Source organism: Octopus sinensis, linkage group LG18 (assembly GCF_006345805.1).
Source record: "Octopus sinensis linkage group LG18, ASM634580v1, whole genome shotgun sequence".
Taxonomy (NCBI): domain Eukaryota; kingdom Metazoa; phylum Mollusca; class Cephalopoda; order Octopoda; family Octopodidae; genus Octopus; species Octopus sinensis.
Genome location: NC_043014.1, coordinates 16959844 through 16984314, shown reverse-complemented (window position 1 = coordinate 16984314; position 24471 = coordinate 16959844). Strand labels below are relative to the sequence as shown.

General features: G+C 38.2%; 2 protein-coding genes across 2 annotated transcripts in view; one reads left to right on the top strand and one right to left on the bottom strand.

Moving 5' to 3' along the window:
- LOC118766895 (doublesex- and mab-3-related transcription factor 1-like) overlaps positions 1 to 24471 on the bottom strand; it is a 43235-nt gene that overhangs the window by 11332 nt on the left and 7432 nt on the right. The window contains exons 2-4 of the mRNA XM_036510753.1: positions 17858 to 18173; positions 9694 to 10518; positions 3904 to 3906 (exon numbers count right to left, since the gene is read on the bottom strand). Coding sequence (XP_036366646.1) covers positions 9917 to 10518; positions 17858 to 18143 — 888 coding nt within the window. The 5' untranslated portion in view covers positions 18144 to 18173 and the 3' untranslated portion in view covers positions 3904 to 3906; positions 9694 to 9916. The remainder of the gene's footprint in view (positions 1 to 3903; positions 3907 to 9693; positions 10519 to 17857; positions 18174 to 24471) is intronic.
- LOC115221640 (fibroblast growth factor receptor-like 1) overlaps positions 20336 to 24471 on the top strand; it is an 85557-nt gene continuing 81421 nt past the window's right edge. Inside the window, exons 1-2 of the mRNA XM_036510986.1 lie at positions 20336 to 20374; positions 21199 to 21295. Coding sequence (XP_036366879.1) covers positions 20336 to 20374; positions 21199 to 21295 — 136 coding nt within the window. The remainder of the gene's footprint in view (positions 20375 to 21198; positions 21296 to 24471) is intronic.

Here is a 24471-nt window from a genome sequence, read left to right as displayed (position 1 = left end):
GCATTGTAAATCTGTTCACTTTTCCTTTTTAACATTTTTAACAGCGGCAGATAACTCTAACACGTATATCTAACTTAATCCCTTCCGCATTATTTATTTATTTTTTTGTTTAATTACTTCATAAGCGGCAAGGCCTTCAATGATATTTTATCGACTTTAAGGGACTTAGTGCTTTCTCTGTTATTTGATTTAGTAACCCGACAAGGGGGAAAGATGTAGCCAACTTAGGCATAAGAGAGGGTCAAGTACAAGTTATCCCTTTCTTGTCTATATTCACACACAAGCATATATATGTATATACATGCATGCACATCTATACATACATACATACGCACACATGCGCATACACATATATTTATACATGCATGCACATCTATACAAACATACATACGCACACATGCGCATACACATATATTTATACACGCATTTCTAAAACATATACACGTACATATATACATACGCATGTGAATGAGTGAAAGACATTTGTGATATACATTGCATCTTAAAAATGTAAAACGTGCATCAAATCTCTTACTGGAATATAACACGTATGTATAGGATACATATATATAATACAAAACCACATCAAAAATTTAAATTCAAAACCAGAAGAGAAAAAAATGGAAAAAAAAAGAGAATGAAAAAAGGAAAAAGCACAAATTCAACACTAAGTGCGTCAACTGGTCGCACTCGATAATGGGATCTTTTCGGTTTGACCGGCAGTTTTTTAAAATAATTTCCACGTAACTAAACACTTTTAAACTTTGTATACTGGTAGAATGTGTTTATAAAACATCTTTTTCTCTTGGCTTTATTGAGATAATTCTATAGTTTCTAAGATATTTGTTGTTGTTTTTTCTTCAATTTCTGCAATTTCAACCAAACAATGACGTCTATTGAGGTAAAAACATTCTGTGCCGTATGAATATGTCCCTCGTTTAAGAAACAGATTGGGTTTATTTACATTTCTGAAGAAAAAAAGATACCCTTCCCCCACCCCAAACCCTAACCCTAAAACAGATTGAAATGCAATAGATCGATACTAGGGTCATAATTTCATATGACACCGCTAGAAAAAACGGCCATTCAAACCGAAAAGATCCCATAATGTTCAATGAACTTTCCTTTAGCATTCATTTCGAATACGAGCATACATAATTTCTACATAGATGTATTATAACTGTTTTATTCCTATTCTGTGTATATTTTCTTATGAAACTGTACACTTGTATTTCTCTGTTTGTTCAACTGTTTAATATGGGGAAACAATTAAAAACAATGGGTTTTAGAACTAAACGTAATACTTTTTATTGATCATTTCAAAAGCTCGGGTATCCCCCCCCCCTTTTTGTAGTTTGAATGTTTAAAAAAATATTAGAGAATTATCTCCCCTAGAAGAATTGATTAAAAAAAAGCATTTTCCACAGGTGAATCGATTACCCTCTGAAGTAAATTCATGGTTTTGTAAGTGCTTATTAGGAACATATATATATATATAGATAATAATTATTATTATTACAATTTCAATGCATATTAACATCTAATCTACTCCATTTCCGAAAAATACGACTGAATTTGTTGAACTTTGTTTTATAACTTAAATCATATACGTTATGTATATATATATATATATATATATATATATATATATATATATATATATATATATATATATATATATATATATGTATTTAACTGTACCACTATGGTAAACATCAACAAAATAAAATATTCCATCCAGAGATATAAATATTATTTAACGCACACAGTATAAAGGTACGAGCTAGTAATAGTTTCTTGCTCTGGAGACACAGGTCTGAGCAAGTCTTTATAACACGCCTTGTATCTCTTAGCAGCGCCTTAAAGCTGCATGCAGGCACAAGGCGTATTATAAAGACTTACCAAGACTCGTGTCTCCAAGGCAAGAAACTATTATTAGCTTGTATCTTTGTGTATGTGTGTGTGTGTGACTGTCTGTCTGCATAAATGCATACACAGGGTGTGATGGGTAAAATATCTTTTCTTATATTTTTAATTTTGCGCATTGTTGGATTTTGATTTTGTCAACTACACAGTTTAGTAGGGTCGGTTGAGCACCGTGACGCAATTTATTCTGCGGGAAATTTCGAAACGACATGCTATACTGCTTGGCATTCGCGCTGGAAGCCCCAATACATTTCAGAATGTTTGGGTGTCAGTCTCAGGACAAGTACCGAGAGTGAGTAAAAAATCAAACATCCAGTTAACATCGTGGTGTTTGGAGTGATCACTATCTTTCCACACGACCTCACACTCAACACGGAGGTTTACATTAAGTGCCTGGTGGAAGTAGTGCTACCCTGGATGAAGAGGGTGGCTGCTGGAAGACCCTATGTCTAGCAACAGGACACTGCACCATGCCACACAAGTAGAAGAACCCAGTCATGGCTCTTAGACAATTTCTGCGACCACGTCACGTCTAACATCTGGCCACCTAACTCCCCAGACTGCAACCCCTTGATTATTATGTGTGGGGCGCTGTTGAGCGAGAGACCAACAAAATACCTTGTAACAGCAAAGATGAACTAAAGGCAAGGATTATGGCAGCATTCGCCAGCTTAAACAAGGAGACTGTCCAGAAGAGTTGCAGGAGATTCTGGAGTCGTCTGGAGGCCGTGGTTGAAACCAATGGAGATTTTATCGAACAAGTTTATTCTTTAATATTTCAAAATATTCTTTATGCAATTTTGGTGAATATATCTGTTAAAATGAGATATCGGTACTATTTTCATTTTCACATAATTTAGACAATTTATTCACCGCACCCTGTAAGATTGTACACACACACACTTTCAGTTTCCACCAACTAAATCTACTCACAAAGCATTGGTCAACTGGGGGGGAGGGCCATGGTAGAAGGCGCTTGCGCAAAGTGCCACGTAGTGAGTCTGAACCAGGAACCATGTTGTTGAGAAGCAAATATATGTGTATATATATATGTATATATATATATGCATATATATATATATATGTGTATATATATGTGTATATATATATATGTGTATATATATGTGGATATATATATATATATATATATATATATATATAGAGAGAGAGAGAGAGAGAGAGAGAGAGAGAAAGAGTAAACATCCGCTTCGGTCATGAATGACCATGGCATTGCACCTCCGAGGCACAAGCCTAGGCAGGGTTAAGGAAGACCAGCAGTTGCCCATGCATACCAGCCTCCCCTCTCCACGCCACCAGTGTTATCCAAGGGAAAGGCAAGGGCCAATACAGCTCGGCACCTGTGCAATCGCAACTAACTTCTACAGCTGACTGAACTGGAGCGACGTGAAATAAAGTGTCTTGCTCAAGAGGACAACACACAGTCCGGTTCCGGAATCGAACTCATTATCTTCAATCTATTCAAAGATCGAACCATTAGCCGATATGATACGCAACACAGATATATTTGATACTGATAGACATATAGCAAGACCATACATATAATTCCTCTTGATTCGTTGTAACAGTTAATGTCTTATGCTAACTTGACTTCTCTGTGGCTGGCTGTGTACCACCCAATTTTTTTTCTTCTTATTATTATTTTATCTTACTTATTTTATTTTATTTCTTCGTTTTTGTCCTCCCCTCTCAGTAGGAAATGTCAACACAGACCACTAAATATGGTCCTTGGTATTTAACAGCAGAGGAAACATGAAATCTAAAATAATTTAGCTCTTTGCTACTTGGCTTATATCAATCACATCATGTCACAGACATTTATTGAGAGGGGTGGAATGAGGGGGGAGGAAAACAACAACAACAAAAGGAAGAATAGGAAGAAAGAGACACATAGTAAGAGGTGGGACAGGGCCGGGCGAGGCAAGGCGGGGCGAAATGTTGAAATGAAAGAGAGTTTACAAGCTGAAAGGTTGTTGGCTTGAATAATAGCAGTAACAATAACAACAACACTTCTTTCTGCTATAGACACAAGGCCCAAAATTTTGCTAGGAGGGGCTAGTTGAGTTCATCACCCTCGCCCTCACCCCTAACCACCACCACCACTACCTCCTACTCCGAAAAGATGAAAGGGAAAAGTTCACCTTGGCGGAGTTTGAATTATTTTATTTATTTAATTTCGTCGACCTCCAGTGCTCAACTGACATTTAAGTTATCCATCCCGAAAGGGTGAAAGGATAAGTCGATCTCGGTGGAATTCGAACTCATACGGTAAACAGAGAGCAGAAACGCCACTAAGCAATTTGTCCGACGTGCTAATGATTCTAACAGCTCACCACCATATCAATAATCCTTTTTACTATAGGCACAAAGCCTGCAATTTTCATTGGGAGGGGGTTAGTCGATAACATCAACCCCGGGACACCGACCGCGAAATGCCGAAATGCATTTGAACTCAGAACGTGAAGATAGACGTTATGCTGCTAAGCATCATGTTTGGCGTGCTGAGGTTTCAACCAATAATGGTAATCCTTTCTACTATTTCTTTACTGGTTTCAGTCATTAGACTGCGGCCATGCTGGAGCACCACCTTTAGTCGAACAAATCGACCCCAGGACTTATTCTCTGTAAACCTAGCGATGGGGGTGGAAGAGACAGACAAAGACACAAATAACAAATACATATATATTCTTTTATTTCAGTCATTTGATCGTGGCCATGCTGGAGCATCGTCTTTTGTCGAACAAATCGACCCCAGAACTTATTCGTTGTAAGCCTAGTATCTATTCCATCGGTCTCTTTGCCGAACTGCTAAGTTATGGGGATGTAAACAAACCAGCATCGGTTGTCAAGTGATGGTGGGGGATGAACAGACATACAAACACACACACATAGGGTCACCACTAGGTAATTTTTCTTCATGTTGTGTGTACATACCTAAGAGTCTCTAGTTAACTCTGCCATGATCCAAAACTCTGTGAGACATCTTATGTGCAACAGAAGCACAATTAGATAAAAATGCATATCTGTGTATCATACATAATGCAGATAGCCCTATATCTGTTGGTAATAACAGAAGTATTCAATACTAGAATAATTATAACTATAAAACTAGTAGTTTTATAATAATTAAAATTTTCACTAAATGAAAACTGCTATAATTATAACTATAAAACTAGTAGTTTTATTTAATTAAAATTTTCACTAAATGAAAACTGCTATAATTATAATTATATAACGGGAGCACTCAGAGTGCAAACCTCTGCCAGGCAACACCAACGTCCTCTCAATCAGAGATGATTTTTAAAATGAGAATATCTGAAATAAACTCGACTGCTCTCAGGTTCAGGTTCATTTTTAGTATTCTCATTTAATCACAAATGAGAATACTAAAAATGAACCTGACCGAACTCAAAAATTAAATTAAAGGAAGAATAGAAAAATAATCCAGAATCCTTGTCAGGTACCAGATTGATCCTAAAATCTAATCAGTTTGTGCTAGTCACGCAGCATCCTTGAAAGTTTCATCCAAATCCATCCAATAGTCCTTGAGATATCTTGTCCATGGACAGACAAAAAAACTAACAACTGAAAACAATACCTCCGCCTTCTCTAAGGCAGAGGTAACTAGAAATAGTTTTATTACAATTATTAAAATTCTCACTAAATGAAGTGAAAACTGCTGTAATCTATAATCATAAAACTAGAAATAGTTTTATTATAATTATTACTCATTTTACTTATAAATGAAGCAAAACTTCAGTAAGGAATTGGATAAATCAGTAACCAACAGATTTTTACAAAGCTGGGCTGCAAGACTTCATTTATAGAACACTGCCATTGAAAAGGGGTGGTGACTATGTTGAGAAGTAGGGATGTGAACCTGTGATGTGTAGCAGCTATATTTTGATGTACAGACTATTTGATGGTGTCCCTTATTTCTTTATGGTAAAACAAATTCAATTACTTTTTCATTCACACTTGTATGTTTGGAACATTTTGAATTCCTTTTTTTATGAATGTATGTATATAGGCACAGATGTGGATGTATGGTTAAGAAACCTACTTCCAAACCACATGGTTCTGAGTTCAGTCCCACTGCATGGAACTATGCCTGAGTTGACCAGAACCTTGAGTACATTTGGTAGGTTGATACTGAAAGAAGCCCGATGTGTGTGTGTGTGCGAGAATGTGCATGGCTTAGTGGTTAGAGCATCAGGATCACAATCATAAGGTAGTGAGTTCGATTCCCAGGCCAACTGTATAGTGTTCATGAGCAAGACACTTTATTTCACATTGCTCCAGATCACTAAGTCTGTAGAAATGAGTTGCGGTGTCACTGGTGCCAAGCTGTATCGGCCCCTTTGCTTTTCCCTTGGATAACATCGGGTGGCATGGAGAAGGGTGACTGGCATGCATGGGCAACTGCTGGTCTTTTTAAGCACAATCCCATGCTCATTCACGACTGAAGGGGGTCCTCTTCCTCTTGTGTATATACTCATACACACACACAAAGACACATGACCTAGTGGTTAGGGTGTTGCACACATGATATTCCAAGATTGCTGTTTCAATTCCAAGACAAGCAGTGCCACATTGCGTTCATTAAACAAAATGCTTTATTTCATGGAGCTTCAGCCTACTCTGTTGTCAATGGGTAACCCTGCAAAGGATTGGCATCCCATTAAGCAAGAATGTTGGCCTGGCTGCTTAGCCAGTGGGGGTGACAATCTTTTAAGCTACAACAAAGCAAGGAAGTGCACTGTGATCAGCAGTGTATAACAACATCCAAAAGTCTAGTTGATGCAGTGCTGTGTGTGTATTATACAGACAAGGAAGTCATATTTCGAACACTATATTGCCATGGAAACAGCAGAAAAACTGGGTGTTATTACCCTTGCAAGAATGGCCCTTCCAAATGCCAACCACATTACAATGTGGACTGGATGCTTTTAACATGGCTCCACCACTGACAGGGTCACCAAGTAACTCACAATACAAGGAATTATGAGAGGGGCAGACTGGGCATTGTGTTTGAAAACACCTAAAGCTCCATGAGGCTCCAGCAGAGGGTGACGCGAGCAAACCCTGCTGTACTCTTTCACCACAACATTCTCTCACTCTTTCTTCCTGTTTCTGTTCTACCTGTATTTCAAAGGGGTCAGCCTTGTCACACTCTGTGTCATGCTGAATCTCCCCGAGTACTATGTTAAGGGTACAGGTGTCTGTGGAGTGCTCAGCCACTTGTATGTTAATTTCACGAGCAGGCTGTTCCGTTGATTGGATCAACTGGAACCCTCATTGTCGTAACTGACGGAGTGCCACGCCATATAAATAGGTAAGGGCCTAGATATGTTCAGTGTAGAAAACATACATCAGGATTAGGTCCAGAGAATCAAGAGGGGCCATAAGTGAAAAGTGTGAGATGTACCTGTATGTTACACTAACTCTTCCTGAGAGCTGCTTTAGGGATACATGTCTGTGGAGTACTCAGCCACTTGCATATTAATTCCATAAGCAGGCTGGAACCCTCGTAATAGTAACTAACAGTGTCAGAGAAGAATATATACTGTTACTTGTTTCAGCCATTAAACTGTGGCCATGCTGGGGCACCATCTTGAGGAATTTTAGTCAGACTCATTGACCCCAGTACTTTTTAAAGCCTGATACTTGTTCTATCAGTTTACAGGGACGTAAACACACCAACACCGGTTGTCAAGTGGTGGTGGACACACACAAACACATGACAGGCTTCTTTCAGTTTCCATCTACCAAATCCACCCGAGACTTTTCTGGCCTGAGGCTTACCATAGAAGACACTTGCCCAAGGTGCCATGCAGTGGGACTGAACCCGGAACCATGTGGTTGGGAAGCAAGATTCTTATCACACAGTCATGCCTAGAGAGAGAGAGAGAGATACAATCTGTTCCTACAGGACAAGTTAAACTCCAAACTTGGTTAACGAATTAATTCTTCAGTTACACACAGCTACTGCTGCTTACTGTTATCTCAAAATTATGGTTCCTATTCACAGCTAGTTTGGATGGAGTTGAGGAAACCATTCACAAGTTTATCTGTGGAGGAGAGAATTTTGAAAGTGAAAAAATTTTTTTAAAAATATTTTTGTATTTTTGAAGTTGAAATTCTTGATAATCTCTTATTATAAAAGGCAGATTTTATCTGCCTCCCTTTGTATCTTATAGAAATCTACAATATAGGATTTCTTCAATTACAATTTACCTAGCATTTTTAAGAGTAGAATGCATCGGGTCGTGTCAGGTCCAGTTTTTAAAATTTCAACCCCAATTAAGCAAAATTTAGAGAAAACTCACATTGTGGTGTGTATGTCAAATGCTTTTCTTAGTGTGGGCTACAGCACTCGCACACACACACACACACACACACAAAAAGGGAGCGATCTGATTCACTCACGCTATCACTCTCATTTCTACGACTTTCTCTTTGCAAGTTTGCAATGATTAAAGTGAAACAGTGAATCCCAGAGCTCCGACAACGATAAAGAAAATGAATTGGCACCTGAATGGAGTGAAAATTTAAAAACTGTTTCTTTCGGTGATTTTTCTGAAGAAACTGGACCAAGCCACAGACTTTCCCAGTAGAGTAAAGCCTTAGACTATTTTTTTTTTACTTTTTCGAATGAGCCCATTTGAAATCATTACGGCGGAAATGAACTGTTACGTTAAAATGTAAACAAAACGAAAGAAAGGATAGTTTGTTGTTTTTCCCACAACCTTAAATGAAATTAAGGCCTATTTTGCCATAAATATTTTATGGGTATCAGAAAGTTATCCAGAATAACAAATTCTATCGTAAAATTTTGTTGTATACCCAATTGAATATTAGCTAATAACCCATTTTCTATAGCGATGTTTGAACAAAATTTTAATAATTTTATATATTGTTGAATTTACCTGTATCTACCTGCAATTAGAGTCACTTTGTGACAAAAATTATAGTATAGAATTGGTTGAGAACATTTCATTAAATTATCTTCCAAAATTCATGTTAATATATTGATAAATAAAAACGTTATTGTTCTTTAATGAAACCAGACTAAATTTATGATTACGTTAGAAAATAATTGAAACACATAAGGGGTGTATTTTGGTCAGAAATATAGTAACGAAAGGGTTAAGAAAAACCAAAAAATATTTTATTCTTTATAAATGTTGTGTTCAAAATAACATTTTCTTTTAAGAATGTGTATATAACAAAGTATGTGTATATAACTACGTGGCTTATATCTTTATATATAAAACTGAAGTTGTGTGTCTGTCTCCTATGATTTAGATTCCTAACTACTCCCACATTTTGTGGTGCAGTTTCACCAAAAGCGGGTATCTTAAAGTCGTGAGTCATATCGGGCCCTTCTGGGTATTAGCGCGCGTCTACGATGAATCTACGATTTAAAAAAAATTTACCATCATGTTTTTCCATTTTAATGCATTTTTTTCGCTATTATATAAGGGAAGTAACTCTCTAAAAATATCTACGATGTGTCAACGATTTAAAAAAAAATTTACCTTAATTTTTTTCCATTTTTAATGCATTTTTTTGCTATTTTTTGGCTATAACTCTCTAAAAATGCTTATATAGTTATTTCCCTTACAAACCCGAGCAACGCCGGGCGATACTGCTAGTCAATGATAAAAAAATGTTTTCTTTTGAAGTAGTTCTTCTTTCCATGTTCAAATGTTAGAATTCTTCAGATTCCAAAAACTTTTACCCGACACCAGGGAAGGTCAAAGGGTAGATTTAGGGAGGAGGGAAGATAAGGGGGTGGGAGGGATTTGAGCAATGATGTTAGTTGGGGAAAGGGTGGGGGATACCAAAGAAAGTAGGAGAGCACCCCCCACACACACACATTCTGTAGAGTAATGAATGATATGGTAGACAAATGAAAGAAATTAAACAGTAGTTCGTCACACACACACGTATCTCTAGAACATGTTTCTTATTTCGTCGTGTCAGCTGCAAACTTGCAGGATTTCAAGGTATTGTCCGCATTGGAAGGCACGGAGTTGTCACAGAACTTCTGCAGCCAGGAATTAACGGGATAATTAAAAGTGTTCCAGAATAACGAAGGTCGGTTGTAATTACCAAATCCAAGATTTTGAGGTGGTCGTGCCAATTGGCAGCCATTACCTGGGTAAATATACGAAGGACTGAACTCTGAACTTGCCATGCCATCCGTGGCCACCTGCACTGGAGTATAATACATAGTGTTACTGGCAGAAGTAGTAGTAGCGGTGGTGGTGGTAGTAGTAGTGGTAGGACTACTACTACTATTACTGCTGCTGCTACTACTACTACTACTAATGTTACTATTGCTGCTGTGTACGTCAGACATCTTGCTGGAAGTGGCGGCAGGGTAGTTGAAAATGGCAAAGGGTGTCTTTGGGGTGTAGTAGGCAAAGTCTGGCTGAGGCGAAGAAGAATAGATATGACTGGGTGGTGGCTGGGTGGAAGGCATCTGCAGGTTAACGCTTGGCATCGATTGATTCCCGTTGATCTGTTGGACAACGGGGTAGGCGTTTGGTGATGGCATGAAAGAATCTGAAATGGTAAGATGAACAAAATAAAAAAAAAATTACAACGAAATCTACCTGAAGAATAAAGGCATCAATAACTAATAATTTCCCCTGGAAATTAATCTCACCTTTAGAGAGCTTGGTTCCTTTATTTTACATCCATTTTACCACTCTTTCATAAACAGGTTAATTTTTTTCTTTTTCTTAATACCTCTATATAAAGGGCAAAATGTCTGTCTGTGCGTGTCCTTTATACAAATCCACAATTTTTCAGTTAGAGGGCTCACACTTTCTATGGTCATTCAAAACCGTCCAAGGGTGGTCGTGCACATCTTTGCATTTCCCCAGTCACCCCGCAAAACCATTAAAAAAAATCAATAGAAATTACTTTTTTGTGAATTTTTTATCCAAAACCCAATCAAAATGAACGAAACTTGATACACCAATTGAATGCCAGCTAGCTGTATGTGATTGGTCGGAGATTTGGACAGTACTCGAGTGTATGTGTGCACGCACACAGCTGTATATGCATGCACTAGCACTATGACCCAGCATTGCCAGGTCATAGTGCTAGTATATATATACATATTTTAGTCAGGGAAAGCAATGCCCACATCCCTTTGTAGGGGCCTCCAAGACTGGAGAAAGGGGAAGAATGGATAGAGAGAGGGAAAGTGACAGGAGAGAAGGGGGTAGAAAGTGGGAGAGGGAGTAAGAAGATATCCTCAAACCAAAGACTTGACCAAAATCTGACTTACAAGAGAGTGAATTCTTACAATAAAGAGCACCCAAGGTACCAAGGCGATGGCAGCAGCGATAAACCAAGCAAGGAATGAAGTCTACCACCCATACAGGCCATGGCAGGATTTCAACTCAAAACAAAGAACTTAGTGATTAAATACTGCTCAATATTTTATCCAATCTTAATTCTTTCGTCTGAGAATCCTGACAAAAGAATCCTTTGTTTGTTCAGATTCTCAAGGACCCATTTGGATCCTTTTGAGGTTACAGCTCATGGAATGAGAGCAGGTTTTGGTGTGTGGTGGTGCCAAAGTTATGAATGGATGATGTTTAACTAGGGAAGAATGAAAGGAAGTGTTAGCTGTGTGAGAGGTGTTGTTGTTGGCTGTGATTAATTAAGAGAAGAAAGTCATTAATGAAGAGAAGAGAGTGGAGGGGACTCAAGGGAGTTGATGATAGAACAGGGGATAGAAAGACCCTCATTCTATCAATTTGTGATGTCAAGACAAAGAAACATACACACTTCCTGTCACCAACCCTCTCCCACTTCCAAGCCTGGTACTATTCCTCTGTAGCTAGACACGTTTCCAGATAAGATCGGAAACCACACTGCTTGCATGACAGCGCCACCTATTTGCAACTACTGCATGGATGTGAAAACTGTATATACTTTTATTTTCTTTTATTCTTTTACTTGCTTCAGTCATTTGACTGCGGCCATGCTGGAGCACCGCCTTTAGTTGAGCAAACCGACCCCAGGACTTATTCTTTGTAAACCTAGTACTTATTCTATTGGTCTCTTTTGCCAAACTGCTAAGTTATGGGGATGTAAACACACCAACATCGGTTGTCAAGTGATGTTAGGGGTACAAACACATACACACAGTGTGTGTGTGTGTGAGTGTGTGTGTGTGTGTGTGTATGTGATGGGCTTCTTTCAGTTTCCATCTACCAAATCCACTCATAAGACTGGTTGGCCCGAGGCTACAGTAGAAGACACTTGCTCAAGTTGCCACACAGTGGGACTGAACCCGGAACCATTTGGTTGGTAAGCAAACTACTTACCACACAGCCACTACTGCGCCTACAAAAGAAATGAAAGCTTCACACCTTCCGGTCCAGGAAGCGAAACCACGATAGTAAGACCGTGACTACAACACGCTTAACCACCAAGCCACGTGCCTTCATATTTATAATGTCCTGTGATGTCGGTGATGAGGCTCCAGTTTGAGAGTTCCGGGGTTGTGGAGAGTAAGGAGTCGTCCCATTAATTACCATTGTTCCCATTCTATTCTGACCAGGAATGGGTGGTACCTATTTGGTTCCCATCTCAGGGTTAAATAGATTTCCTGGGGATAGAGGAAGCTCCGACTATTTTTGACAAAGCCAAAGGAAGGCAGCCAATGAGAAAGATACTCTGAGACAAAATTTGTAGTGAAAATAGTAACAGTCACTTTGCAATGGTTGGTGCTGGAATCTACTTTGGCAACCAAAAGAATGGCAAAAGTGTTGCACAAGCTTTTTTGTCATTTAACCCTTTATTGTTTGCATTATTCTGCCAAAATTAATCCTTTTTTATCCACATTGTTTTGAACTAATCAGGCATTATCTTGTAGCTATGAGATTTTGATGAGGTAGCTGTTAATTTTTTTAAATGATATTGTAGGGTTGGTGCAAGAGACCAGATCTGGCCAGTTTGAACATAAAACAAGCAGAATAATTTTGGCCGGATATGGCCGGTTTAAATGCTAAAGGGTTAAATCTAATGGCATGTCAAATAATTTTCTTTCTTGATCCATTTTGTATTTTTTAAAGTTCAATGGTGATGTTTGAAGTCATATCCATGCATGGATGAAAGTACATCAAAACAGTAAGCCTGAATAGGAGGCAGCTACCATCTGACAAGATGAGGCAATCATCACTCACACACACGCACACACACTGGGTCGTCCCATAAATGTGGGATCTTTCAATTGCATGAACTAAAAGTCGGAAGAGGGATGGGATAAACTACTTGCTTCAACTTACTATAAAAGCAGGTAGTGATTTTAACTTCTACTTATTCTTAGTGCAAGTTTTGAAGAGTGCAGTTTGATTTAAACAGTTATTTTTCCAAAGCTATAATGGAAGTGACAAAGGAGCATATTCGGCATATTTTGCAACAATGCAACAGAAAGTGCAAGAATATTAATGCAATATATGGGAGTCAGACATCAGGAATCACTGCTAAGATGATTAAAATCTCCAGTGGTGAAGGATATAGCTTAGTCACCCGTGAAGTTAATCAGATTATTCAGGAAGGCATCACCCCCAATGACTGGTGTAGTGGTATTATTGTTAGCTGCTACAAGGGTAAAGGTGATGCCTTAGACAGAAATGAACTACACAGGCATTAAATTGCTAGACCAAGCCATGAAAGTCACTGAGAGGGTTATAGTTGAATTAGGAATAGAATTAAACTAGGTGAGATGCAGTTTGGTTTTGTACCTGGAAAGAGTACCACTGATGCTATCTTCCTAGTGAGATAGCTACAGGAAAAGGTCTTAGAACTGTACAAGCCATATACAGTGGTGCTGTCAGTAAGGTGAGAGTCAGCTATGAATACAGTGATGAATTTAGCATACAGGTAGGGGTTCCCTAAGGCTCAGTTCTCAGCCCACTCTTAGTCATTATAGTCCCCCAGGCCATAACAGAGGAATTCAAAACTGGATACCTGTGGGAACTGTTATATGCTGATGACTTTGTTCTTATTGCAGAATCTTTAGCAGAATTGGAGAAGAAATTCCAGGTATGGAAACAAAACCTGGAATCAAAGGGTCTTAAAGTTAACCTAGCAAAGACCGAAGTTGTTAGTAAGAAAGAAGATAAAACTCTCTTTCCATCAGGTAAATGGCCCTGCTCAGTATGTAGGAAAGGCGTTGAAAGAAATTCCATTCACTGCACCCAGTGTAAACTATGGACACATAAGAGGTACAGTGGAATAACAAGATTAACAGATAAAGTAGTCTTTGTATGTGGCAGATGTGCAGGAAGAATAAGCACTAAGAGCACAGGAGACGTAGATTCTCTCAAATGCCCAGGAGGCTCTCTTGAGGTTGGAGATAGTTTCTGTTATATAGGTGACCAAATTAGCAATGGTGGGGGATGCTCTGAAAGTATTGTTTCTAGAATTGGGTGGAGGAAGTTCAGAGAAATATTACCTCTGTTGGCAATGAAAGAACTCTCTCAGAGTGAAAGGTAGACTATATGATGCTTGTGTATGAACGGATATACTCCATGGTAGTGAGGCATGGGCTCTGACTGCAGAAGACATGTACAGACTGGAGAGAAATGAAGGTGGTATGCACTGTTGGATGTGCAACATCAGTGCACATGTATGACAAAGTGCAAATGTATTGAGAGAAAAGTTGGGCAGAAGAGGAATCAAATGTAGCATGCAAGAGAGAAGACTACGTTGGTTTGGACATGTGATGCGTATGAATGAGGACAGCTGCATAAAGAAGTGGTGATCAGCGAAAGTGGATGGTACCCATGGAAGAGGGAGAACCAGGAAGACATGGGATGAAGTGGTAGGGACCAATCTCAGGATGTTGGGCCTCATGGAACAAATGACAATGGACCAAGATGTCTTGCAATATGAAGTCCTTGAGAAAACCCGCCCATGTCAGTGAAACAGTTCTAGAAGCGCTGAACGTCCCACCTATACTTAACAAGAAAACTTCCCACAACAAATCAAACTACATCTCTACATCACTTCCCTTCCTCATCTTTCCACTTCATGCACTATGCTTACCCTCCCCCCACTCCCTAATCCTGTCCTCTTGGCAACCCTCACACCTTTTTCCAAGCACTACAAGTGTGTGTGTGTGTTTGTAGTATACGAGTGAGTGGACAAACAAAAGAAGGGCACTCGATTAATTTATTGGGAGTTCCATGGAGGGATCAAAACAGTTTGATTCTAATTCCTTGGTACTTAAAGTTTCAAAATTTAATGCTTATCTTCAGCCATTGGAAATTTGAATCTTAATATCTACAGTAACCCCTCGACTATTGTGGGTGTTACATTCCAAAAACATCCTGTGATAGGTGAAAATCAGCAAAATAGAAACAGTACTGTATGTTTTGTTTTTATTGTTTTTATAATTTGTATATATTTATTTTATTATAAATGCAAAAGAACACCACAGAGGAATCGACATAAGCTTTAATAATAAACTGCAATAGGTGAACCAGGATATGGCGAAGGATTTTACTCTGTGTGTGTGTGTGTAAATTCAAATAAACAAACAAAATACAGAGAAAAAAAAGAAAAATGTAGATGTGAGGACATGCACAAGAAATATATTAATTTGACGCTTGGTGAAAGGAGAGAGTTGTTAACATTTTGAGCATAGTTCTTTGTCGGAAACAGGAAAGCCCAAAGAGAAAGAAGGAAAAATAAGGGAAAATCGCCAACAGTTCACATGCAGTTATATTTCTACACACACCCACACACATGAAAGGGTGCTGAAAAGTTTCTGGCTTTAAGGGTGTCGTGAAAGGCATGGTTGGAAACCAGGCCTTCAGAGTTCTTTTACAGGGTTTAGAAAAACTGAAGAACCGTTGCAAATAAGAGTCTGAATCTGTGAAGAGAATATGTTGAATAAAATTGTAATTAACTGATCCTCCTGAATTTTCTTTCACCCGAAACCAGAAACTTTTCAGAACCCCTTCATATACACACACAGTTTACAGTTTCTTTATAGGGCCAACAATAAAAGTACTCCACCCTGCAAGATAAATATCATTTAATATACGTAATTACAAAAGAGCCAAGAATAATTTCATGCTTTAAGATACATTAAATTGGAAGATTTGTATAAGTTGCCATATATTTCCAAGCTTGAAATTATCAGTAGCTCTTTCATAATGTGTGTGTGTGTGTGTGCGCATACATATACACATATACATACATATATATACACACACATACATATATATATATACACACATATATACATACATATATATACATATATACACACACATATACATATATACACACATACATATATACACATATATATACGCATATATATGCATATACACATACATATATATATACACATATACAGATATACACATGTATATACACACATATATAGACATATATACATACATTTATATACACACATATACATTAAAATATATACCCATATATACATATACGTACACACATATACAATATATATACACACACATACACAGATATACGTGTACATGTATGCAAATGTACATATATACGTGGCCTAGTGGTTTGGCTGTTAGACTCACAATCACTTGATTGAAGGTTTGATTCCCTGACTGGGCAATGCCTTGTGTTCTTGAGCAAAACTCTTCATTTCACGTTGCTCCAGACCCCCTTTTGATCTGTGGGGAATGTTGGTTGTGTCATTTGAAGGCTAAAACAATACAGAAAGTGTATTGTGACCAGCGATATGTAACAACATCTGATAGCCTGGTCAATCAAGTGATATATACATACATATGCATGCATGTACACCTTGTTTACCAAATTTACTCACAAGGCACAGGATTCTAGTAAAAGACACTGTGGGGCAAGGTGGAAGTGAACCCAAAATCCTGTGGTTTCAAATCCGGCTTCTTAACCACACAGCCATACCTGGCATATACAGTAATAACCTCACATTACAAGGACCCGTTTTACAAAACCCCAAGTTTATGAGTTTTATTTTGAAGCACAACAAATGTTTCGGTATGTTACCGAGAGATTTATTAGAGAGCGAAAGAAAGCATCTTCTAAGCAAATAACCCTAAACTTGTTTTCAAAAAGAAATCCACAGTCTGTCTATGAGTGCTTGTGAATCAGCAACCACATATACAAGTGATGGTGTGCACGAGTCTAGTGTGAGTGAAAGTGATTCAGAAAACCATTATAATATTAGTATCTTTTATTATAAAGGACCTTGACGTTATTTTTACTTTACATAGAATATTCTTTACATTCTACTGTTGATTTATTACTATTTATTTCTAAGTACGGATATTTTCGGTTTGAACGGCTGTGTTTTTCCTAGCGGTGTCATATGAAATTGTCACCCATAATTATGACCCTAGTATCGATCTATTGCATGTCAATCCGGGTCAGGGTTAGGGGGAAGGGTATCTTTTTTTCTTCAGAAATGTAAATAAACCCAATCTGTTTCTTAAATGAGGGACATATTCATACGGCACAGAATGTTTTTCACCTCAATACATGTAGGTGATTGGTTGAAATAGCAGAAATTGCAGAAAAATAACAACAAATATCTTACAAACTATAGAATTTTCTCAATAAAGCCAAGAGAAAAAGATGTTTTATAAACACATTCTACCAGTATACAAAGTTTCAAATTTCTTAGTTACCTAGAAATTATGTTAAAAACTGCCGTTCAAACCGAAAAGATCCCCAAGTACTATAAACTTTACAGGTAAAATATTTTTCTGGGAACGAATTACATGACTACTATGGTTAATTACTGCTCTGCTTTACGAGTTTTCGATTTATAAGCAGTCTCCAGGAACAAGTTAACACGTATATTGAGGCGTTACTCTATGTAATAAATAAATAAATGTAATCTCACCTGCAGTGACGCAGTTAGAATAATCAGTCACCTGTTGGCAGAATTTTTCGCATCTTATGCAACCTTTGAAAATATCCTTGACGTTGATGTCAGGATATCTTCGGAGCAGATTCTGTTGTCTGCTGATTCGGCGCCGTTCCTCTACCAAGATGCATTTTATGCAATCACATGAGATGTAGGGGCAGAAACCTTTGTGGCCCTTCATCTTGGCATCAGAGCCATGATTTTTACAACGAGAACATTTCGGGTTCCGATATGAAGCTGGATAAACTTTTTTCACGTTCATGGTAACACTGTGTTAAAATGCTGGAAGTCTCTGGAAAAACAACAAATAAACAATTTCATAATTAAATGCAAGTGTTAATGTATTTAATGCGAGGGAACACAGAAAATCAAATTGGGAAGAATTAAGGAGCAAGGAAAAGCCCTATCACTCAATGACTACAATAATTATTTTTACACTAGGTGCAAGGCCTTGAAAATTTTGGGAGAAGGGGGCTAGTCAATTATATTGACCCCAGTGTGTAACTGGTACTTATTTCATCGACCCCTGAAAGAATGAAAGGCAAAGTTGACCTTGGCAGAATTTGAACTCAGAACGTAGCGGCAGACAAAATATCGCTAAGCATTTTGCCCGGCATGCTAACGATTCTGCCAGTTTGCCACCTTATAGTCAATGACTAACAATAATAATGATGGTTTCAATTTTTGACACAAGGCCTGTCAAGTTCAGGCAGAGCAGGTAAGTTGACTGTGTCAACTTCAGCACTTGAAGTGGGACAGAACCCCAAACTACACAGTTGTAAAACAAGCTTGTTAACACAACCACGCCTGTACCTATATTGTTTTAACAAAATTACTCTAATAAGTATAAAAGACTCCAAGCATGTTTTAGAAAAACATACCATATTTGACGGTATAAAAGATGCACAGATTAAACAAAATTAGGTTTTGGTACATTCAGGAATTAGCTTCTAAGAGGCCCAACTTTATATCTAAGACCTGGAGTAATTTTTTTTGCGGGGCGGGGGTGGGCATCATATAACATCCATTTTCCACGCTGGTATGGGTTGGCTGGTTCAACAGGAGCTGGCAAGGCCAGGGAGCTACACCAGGTTCCAGGTTGGGTGCCCTTCCTAACAACCAGCCACTTTACAGTTTAACGAGTGCATTTTTACGTGGCGCCACATGTGTTGCTAAGTGCATCTTAAACACCATTAAATAAGGTACTCGACCAAGAAATTACGAGAAAACTAATTTTTCTTTTTCTATCGTTTACTTAAGAGGAATGGCGATGCTCATAATCCTTAACAGTCGAGTGGGAGAAAGGGAGAGAGAGGTATCGTCAAATGAGGGACATAATCTGAATAATCACAAACGGAATTGGTTCTGCTAAAGGCACTCAATTGTCCGTTGGTGTTAAACTGGGCGGCAACGGGTTAGAATACCTCCCATGTAAGCGACAGCTGAATTTGAACTCAGAATGGAAAGATTCAGTCAATAACCACAGTTGACATACTTTCACTTCTGACACCTAATAGCATGACAGTGCCCATTATAGATTGTTAAGCAGCTTTCTCAAAACGAAGGATCGCTGCTTTCTTTATTATAATAGTACAGATGTGACTAATCCGGCGAAACATTACTTTCATTATTCTTTTCTACTCTAGGCACAAGGCTCGAAATTTTGGGGGAGGGAGCCGGTCGATTAGATCGACCCCAGAACGCAACTGGTACTTAATTTATCCACCCCGAAAGGATGGAAGGTAAAGTCGACTTTGGCGGAATTTGAACTCAGAACATAAAGACAGACGAAATACCGCTAAGCATTTAACCCGGCGTGCTAACGTTTCTTATTTCTTTATTGCCCACAAGGGGCTAAACATAGAGATTAAGTCGATTACATCGACCCCAGTACGTAACTGGTACTTAATTTATCGACCCCGAAATCATGAAAGGCAAAGTCGACCTCGGCAGAATTTGAACTCAGAACGTAGCGGCAGACGAAATACCGCTAAGCATTTCGCCAGGCGTGCTAACGATTCTGCCAGCTCGCCGCCTTAACATTACTTTCATTATTGAAACATCGTCCCTCTTGTAATGCAACACTTTGTAAATTTGGTTGAAATTGAAATTTTTTTTATGTTGGTGCGTGGATCAATTTTGGAAGTATGTTAAAGTTTTTAGTAGACGTATGACGGTGAATTAGTGAATATCGTGTTTGCTTCTATGAGAATTGTTTAACTTTAAACAAGACTGATATTTCACTTGTAAAAGAAGGACGTAATTCAATGAGCCAAAGGTGACAAGTAAATTGTGTTAAGTATGATGAAGTGGTTAAATAATTGTCATAAAAGAATTACCTAGAATATGGTGGTAACTTAAAAGACAAAAACACGGAGAACTTTGGAGCATCGGAAGAGATATTTGAACTGAGACCTACTATTACATCATGATGTGGACTGATTCAATCACGAAATGGCGCCAAATTACAAAAAGCGGAAGAGACAGGGGGAGGTAGTGATATATCTATTTAAACCCGTCACCCTCTTCGTCGGATCATGGGCTTGCCAGATTACGAGAGCTACAAAGTTGCGGTTTTACGATAATTTTCCGAAGTACACGCTACTGCTTTTCCCATTTTCTTACCAAATTTCATTTCAAAATAGAAGTTTGCTATCGTAGAAAGAGGTATTTTCGGGCGGGTTGTTATATATAATAAAAAAGGGTACCATACATTAAACACTCAACCAAATAGACATACAAAGACCGTTAACTTCACTTAAACATTTATTGTCTGTAATATGTTGTCAAAATTTTCATCGCTCGAAACTGAGAACTTGTCACTGACATGCATAGTCATATGGCCAGGGATTTTGAGGGGAAGGGAACAATCGATACCATCGATTCCATGACTTAACTAATACCCTATTTTATCGATCCCTGAACAATGAAAAGGAAAAGCTGACATAAGCAGGACGTAAAACGCTGGAGTTAAATGCCGCAAAACATATTTTCCAATGCTCTAACGATTCTGCCAGCTCGCCACCCAAAGATTGATTATATATTATGATGTAATCTTTTATGACTGCATTAAATAAATAAAATTCTACCAAAACAGCTGTCGTAAATTTTAAAGGCCACTAGTATTTAGTGGTACTTGCATATCTACGGTATCCTATCAACACTTGATGTGTTTTCAGTGTTGTTTATTTCAATGTGGGCTCTATGTTACCTAGCCATTCCTGACATCCTACGAGTTGATGTGCCTTGATTCTTACAAATCCTTATAATAAAATTATATGACAGCTGTAATTAAAATATTTTTCTCTCTATTCCAGATTACTACATTGACCAGAATGGATCTTCAGAAAAAAATATTCTGGATTCCCTATATACTACAGTGGTGCCACATATTGGCACTGTGCCTCGCCAAAGGTAAATCATCTTTTTTCCTCTCTTCCTTTTGTCATTTTACACAATGCAGGCAGGGCACTGCCCACAGCCATCTAAAAGAAAGTTGACATGAGTGACATTAATGTGTTATATTCTTGACAATAATATTTGTTAATTCCCCTTAACTGTTGCAAAGTGTCTTGTCAGCTACAACAAATATATTTTCACTGTCCATAAATCATAAAACAGTCACTAGAGATCAGAGAGGATGTGATCTGAGTGAAATAAACTGTGAAGTGAATTAAGGCTTAGACAAGTTTCTCCATTCACTGCCCCCAACACCCATATATTCTGGAATGGGATAAACTGAGTAGAAAATGGATTAACATTCAACTTTATTATCATTATAATCAAACGTGTGTGTGTATATATGTATGTGTGTATGTGCCAATGTATGTGTTTGTGTGTGCATTGTTACCATTCTTGAAGAATTGGCTATAAATCACATGAAACTAATAACAGAGAAATAATATTGGAAAATCTGTGAAAAATGAGAAACTGTCTCCAGTTGCATTGTGGGAAGGCTGGCTGGTCGGAATGGATCAATTAGTTGTCATTTTAGGAAAGAGATGCACTTAACGCTCGTTAACATTTAACACAACACTTGCAACAACAGTGCACATGGCAACATGACTGTATTGAGTACAGACACACAGACAGGACTGCTCCACGCAGAATCAGCTGGGGAAGGGGGGAGGGTGGAAACAGATCAATAAACCTAGGGGTAACCAATATTTCCCACCCACCCACCTACCCAGCCAAGCATCTTCAACAGAACCACACCCTCTACTAAAGGTCATCCATTGACCTTTACCATACCACTGCCACCTTCCTCTACACATTTAGCATTTCCTTTCACCCTGCTTGACCTCTCCTTGTTTTAGAGCTTTGTGTCTTCCCCCCCCCCCGATATGATGATGAGGATGACAGCAACCATCACCACCACAACCACTACCAGCATCATCATCAATTTTATTGTGGGTCTCATCTCCTGTAAATATCTTATTTCTAAACTAGAGATTCCAAAGCATGTTAAGGCCCCCCTCCACTGTCCTGAAGCCCCCACTTAATGTCCACTGCTGCTACCCCCACCCATTCCATTACCCCAACCTCCTTATACTCAACAACTGGTTATAAACCATTAACAATTAGCATCAGTAATAATTAACAATTAATTCACTAATTTATTCCACACCTAATTTTAAATGATTAGCTTCATTTGTTCATTATCAACTTTTTATTATTTCTTCAAAGAATAATTTAGTAATAACTTAATTATGAAGTTTAACCAATTAAAAGTAAGAGAGGAGATGAGAGAATTGGTCAAGTATTGGACATCAAGTATTGTTTTTATATTTTCTGTTGCAGAAATAAGTGGACAACAAATGTAGGGTTCCAACTAGTTTACAGGATTTCTGAGAGTGAGAGAGAGAGAGAGAAAGTGAGAGAGGGAGAGAGAGAGAGACATGCAAGTGTCTACTTTGCAGTTTTTTTACCAAAAACACCACTTTTTCAGTTCTTTTACCCTAATATAATGGCAAAATGTACATACACATCTACAATATGTATCTCTCTCTCTCTCTTATTATATATATATCATCATCATCATCCTTTAACGTCCGTTATATATATATATATATACCAGGTTGAGTCAAAAGTTTTTTCGTATTTCAAGCTTTAATTAATAGTTCAAACAAATTACATACGAAAAGTGTTTATTCATCAAAATATATCCCATTATATTCTATTGTCTGTTGCTATTGTTGTGCCAGAATCTCAATTCCACACTGATACCATTTGTTTTCAACCTCATCCACATTGTTGAACCTCTGTCTAGGCAGGAAATGAGCCATGGCTTGGAAAAGGTGGTAATCTGATGGTGCAAGTTCTTGACTGTAAGCAAGGTGAGGCAGCACTTACAGACCCTCAAGTTTGCGCTTCATCACATTGGCAGTATGTGCTGGGGAATTGTCATGCTGTAGGAGTGCATGTCTTCGATTGACCAATGCCGGGTAGCGGGCTTTCAAAGCATCATATAGTCACTGCACTTGTTGAGCATAAAGGTTAGTGTTCAAAGCATGACCATCTGGGACAAGCTCAAAGTGCAACACTCACTCGAAATTCCACCAAACATACAACATGACCTTCTGTTCAAACCACCCTTGTTTGACAACAGGTTCTAAAACCTGGTTGGAACAAAGCCACTGATTTCTCTTATTAGGATTACAAAAATAGTTCCATTTTTCATCCCCAGTTACAATTCAACACCAAAAATGGGCATCTCAAGGATTTGCCAGCAGCTGTTTGCAAATGTTCACACATCATTGAGCCTGGTCATTGGTCAGTTCATGAGGAACTTCTCGACAGCATCTGTTCACAAGGCCAAGCTTATGGAGGTGTCAATTGATGGTACTTTGTAAAGGACCAAGTTCTGCCAACAATGTACAAGTGCTTGTATTTGGCTGTTGTTCAACCATTTCAAGTAAGGCCTCATCTTCCACAACAGAAGGTCTCCCTGACCTTGGTTTGTCTTCGAGGCTGTTGTCACCTTCCTTGAAACATCTGAACTAGTTTTGTGCCACACATTTATTGACAGTTCCTGGGCTTTCCCCATCATTAATTTATTTTGCCACTGTCTTGCACTCAGTCCTTTCTTCCACAGGCAGCATAAAATGGCTCTTATTGCAATTTATTCACCACTCATTGTCAAAGCTATAAAATAAAGAAAAAACTATTCAGCACGATTGAACAAGAAGTTGTATCAAATTGATAATATAACTTGGAGATACAAGTTGTCAAAAATCATCAGTGAAAATCCGAAAAAACTTTTGACTCAACCTGGTTTATATATATATATATATATATATATATAAGGTAGAAGGGAAAAAATCAGTTATAAATCCAGATACTGCATAGAGTGTATATTTAAAACAATAGGAGAGTGGAGATTAATTGTACATCAATACTTTTATTAGAAAAAATTTGCTACAACATGACCATTCTAAGACCGACATATGTTTCTGTTACAACAGTAGCAAAACTGCATCACATGCAGACATGCACCAAACTGCACCAACCTCATCGGGGTCCACTCATTACGTTCTGTAAACATCATAATGAGTGGACCCCGATGAGGGTGCTGCAGTTTAGTGCATGTC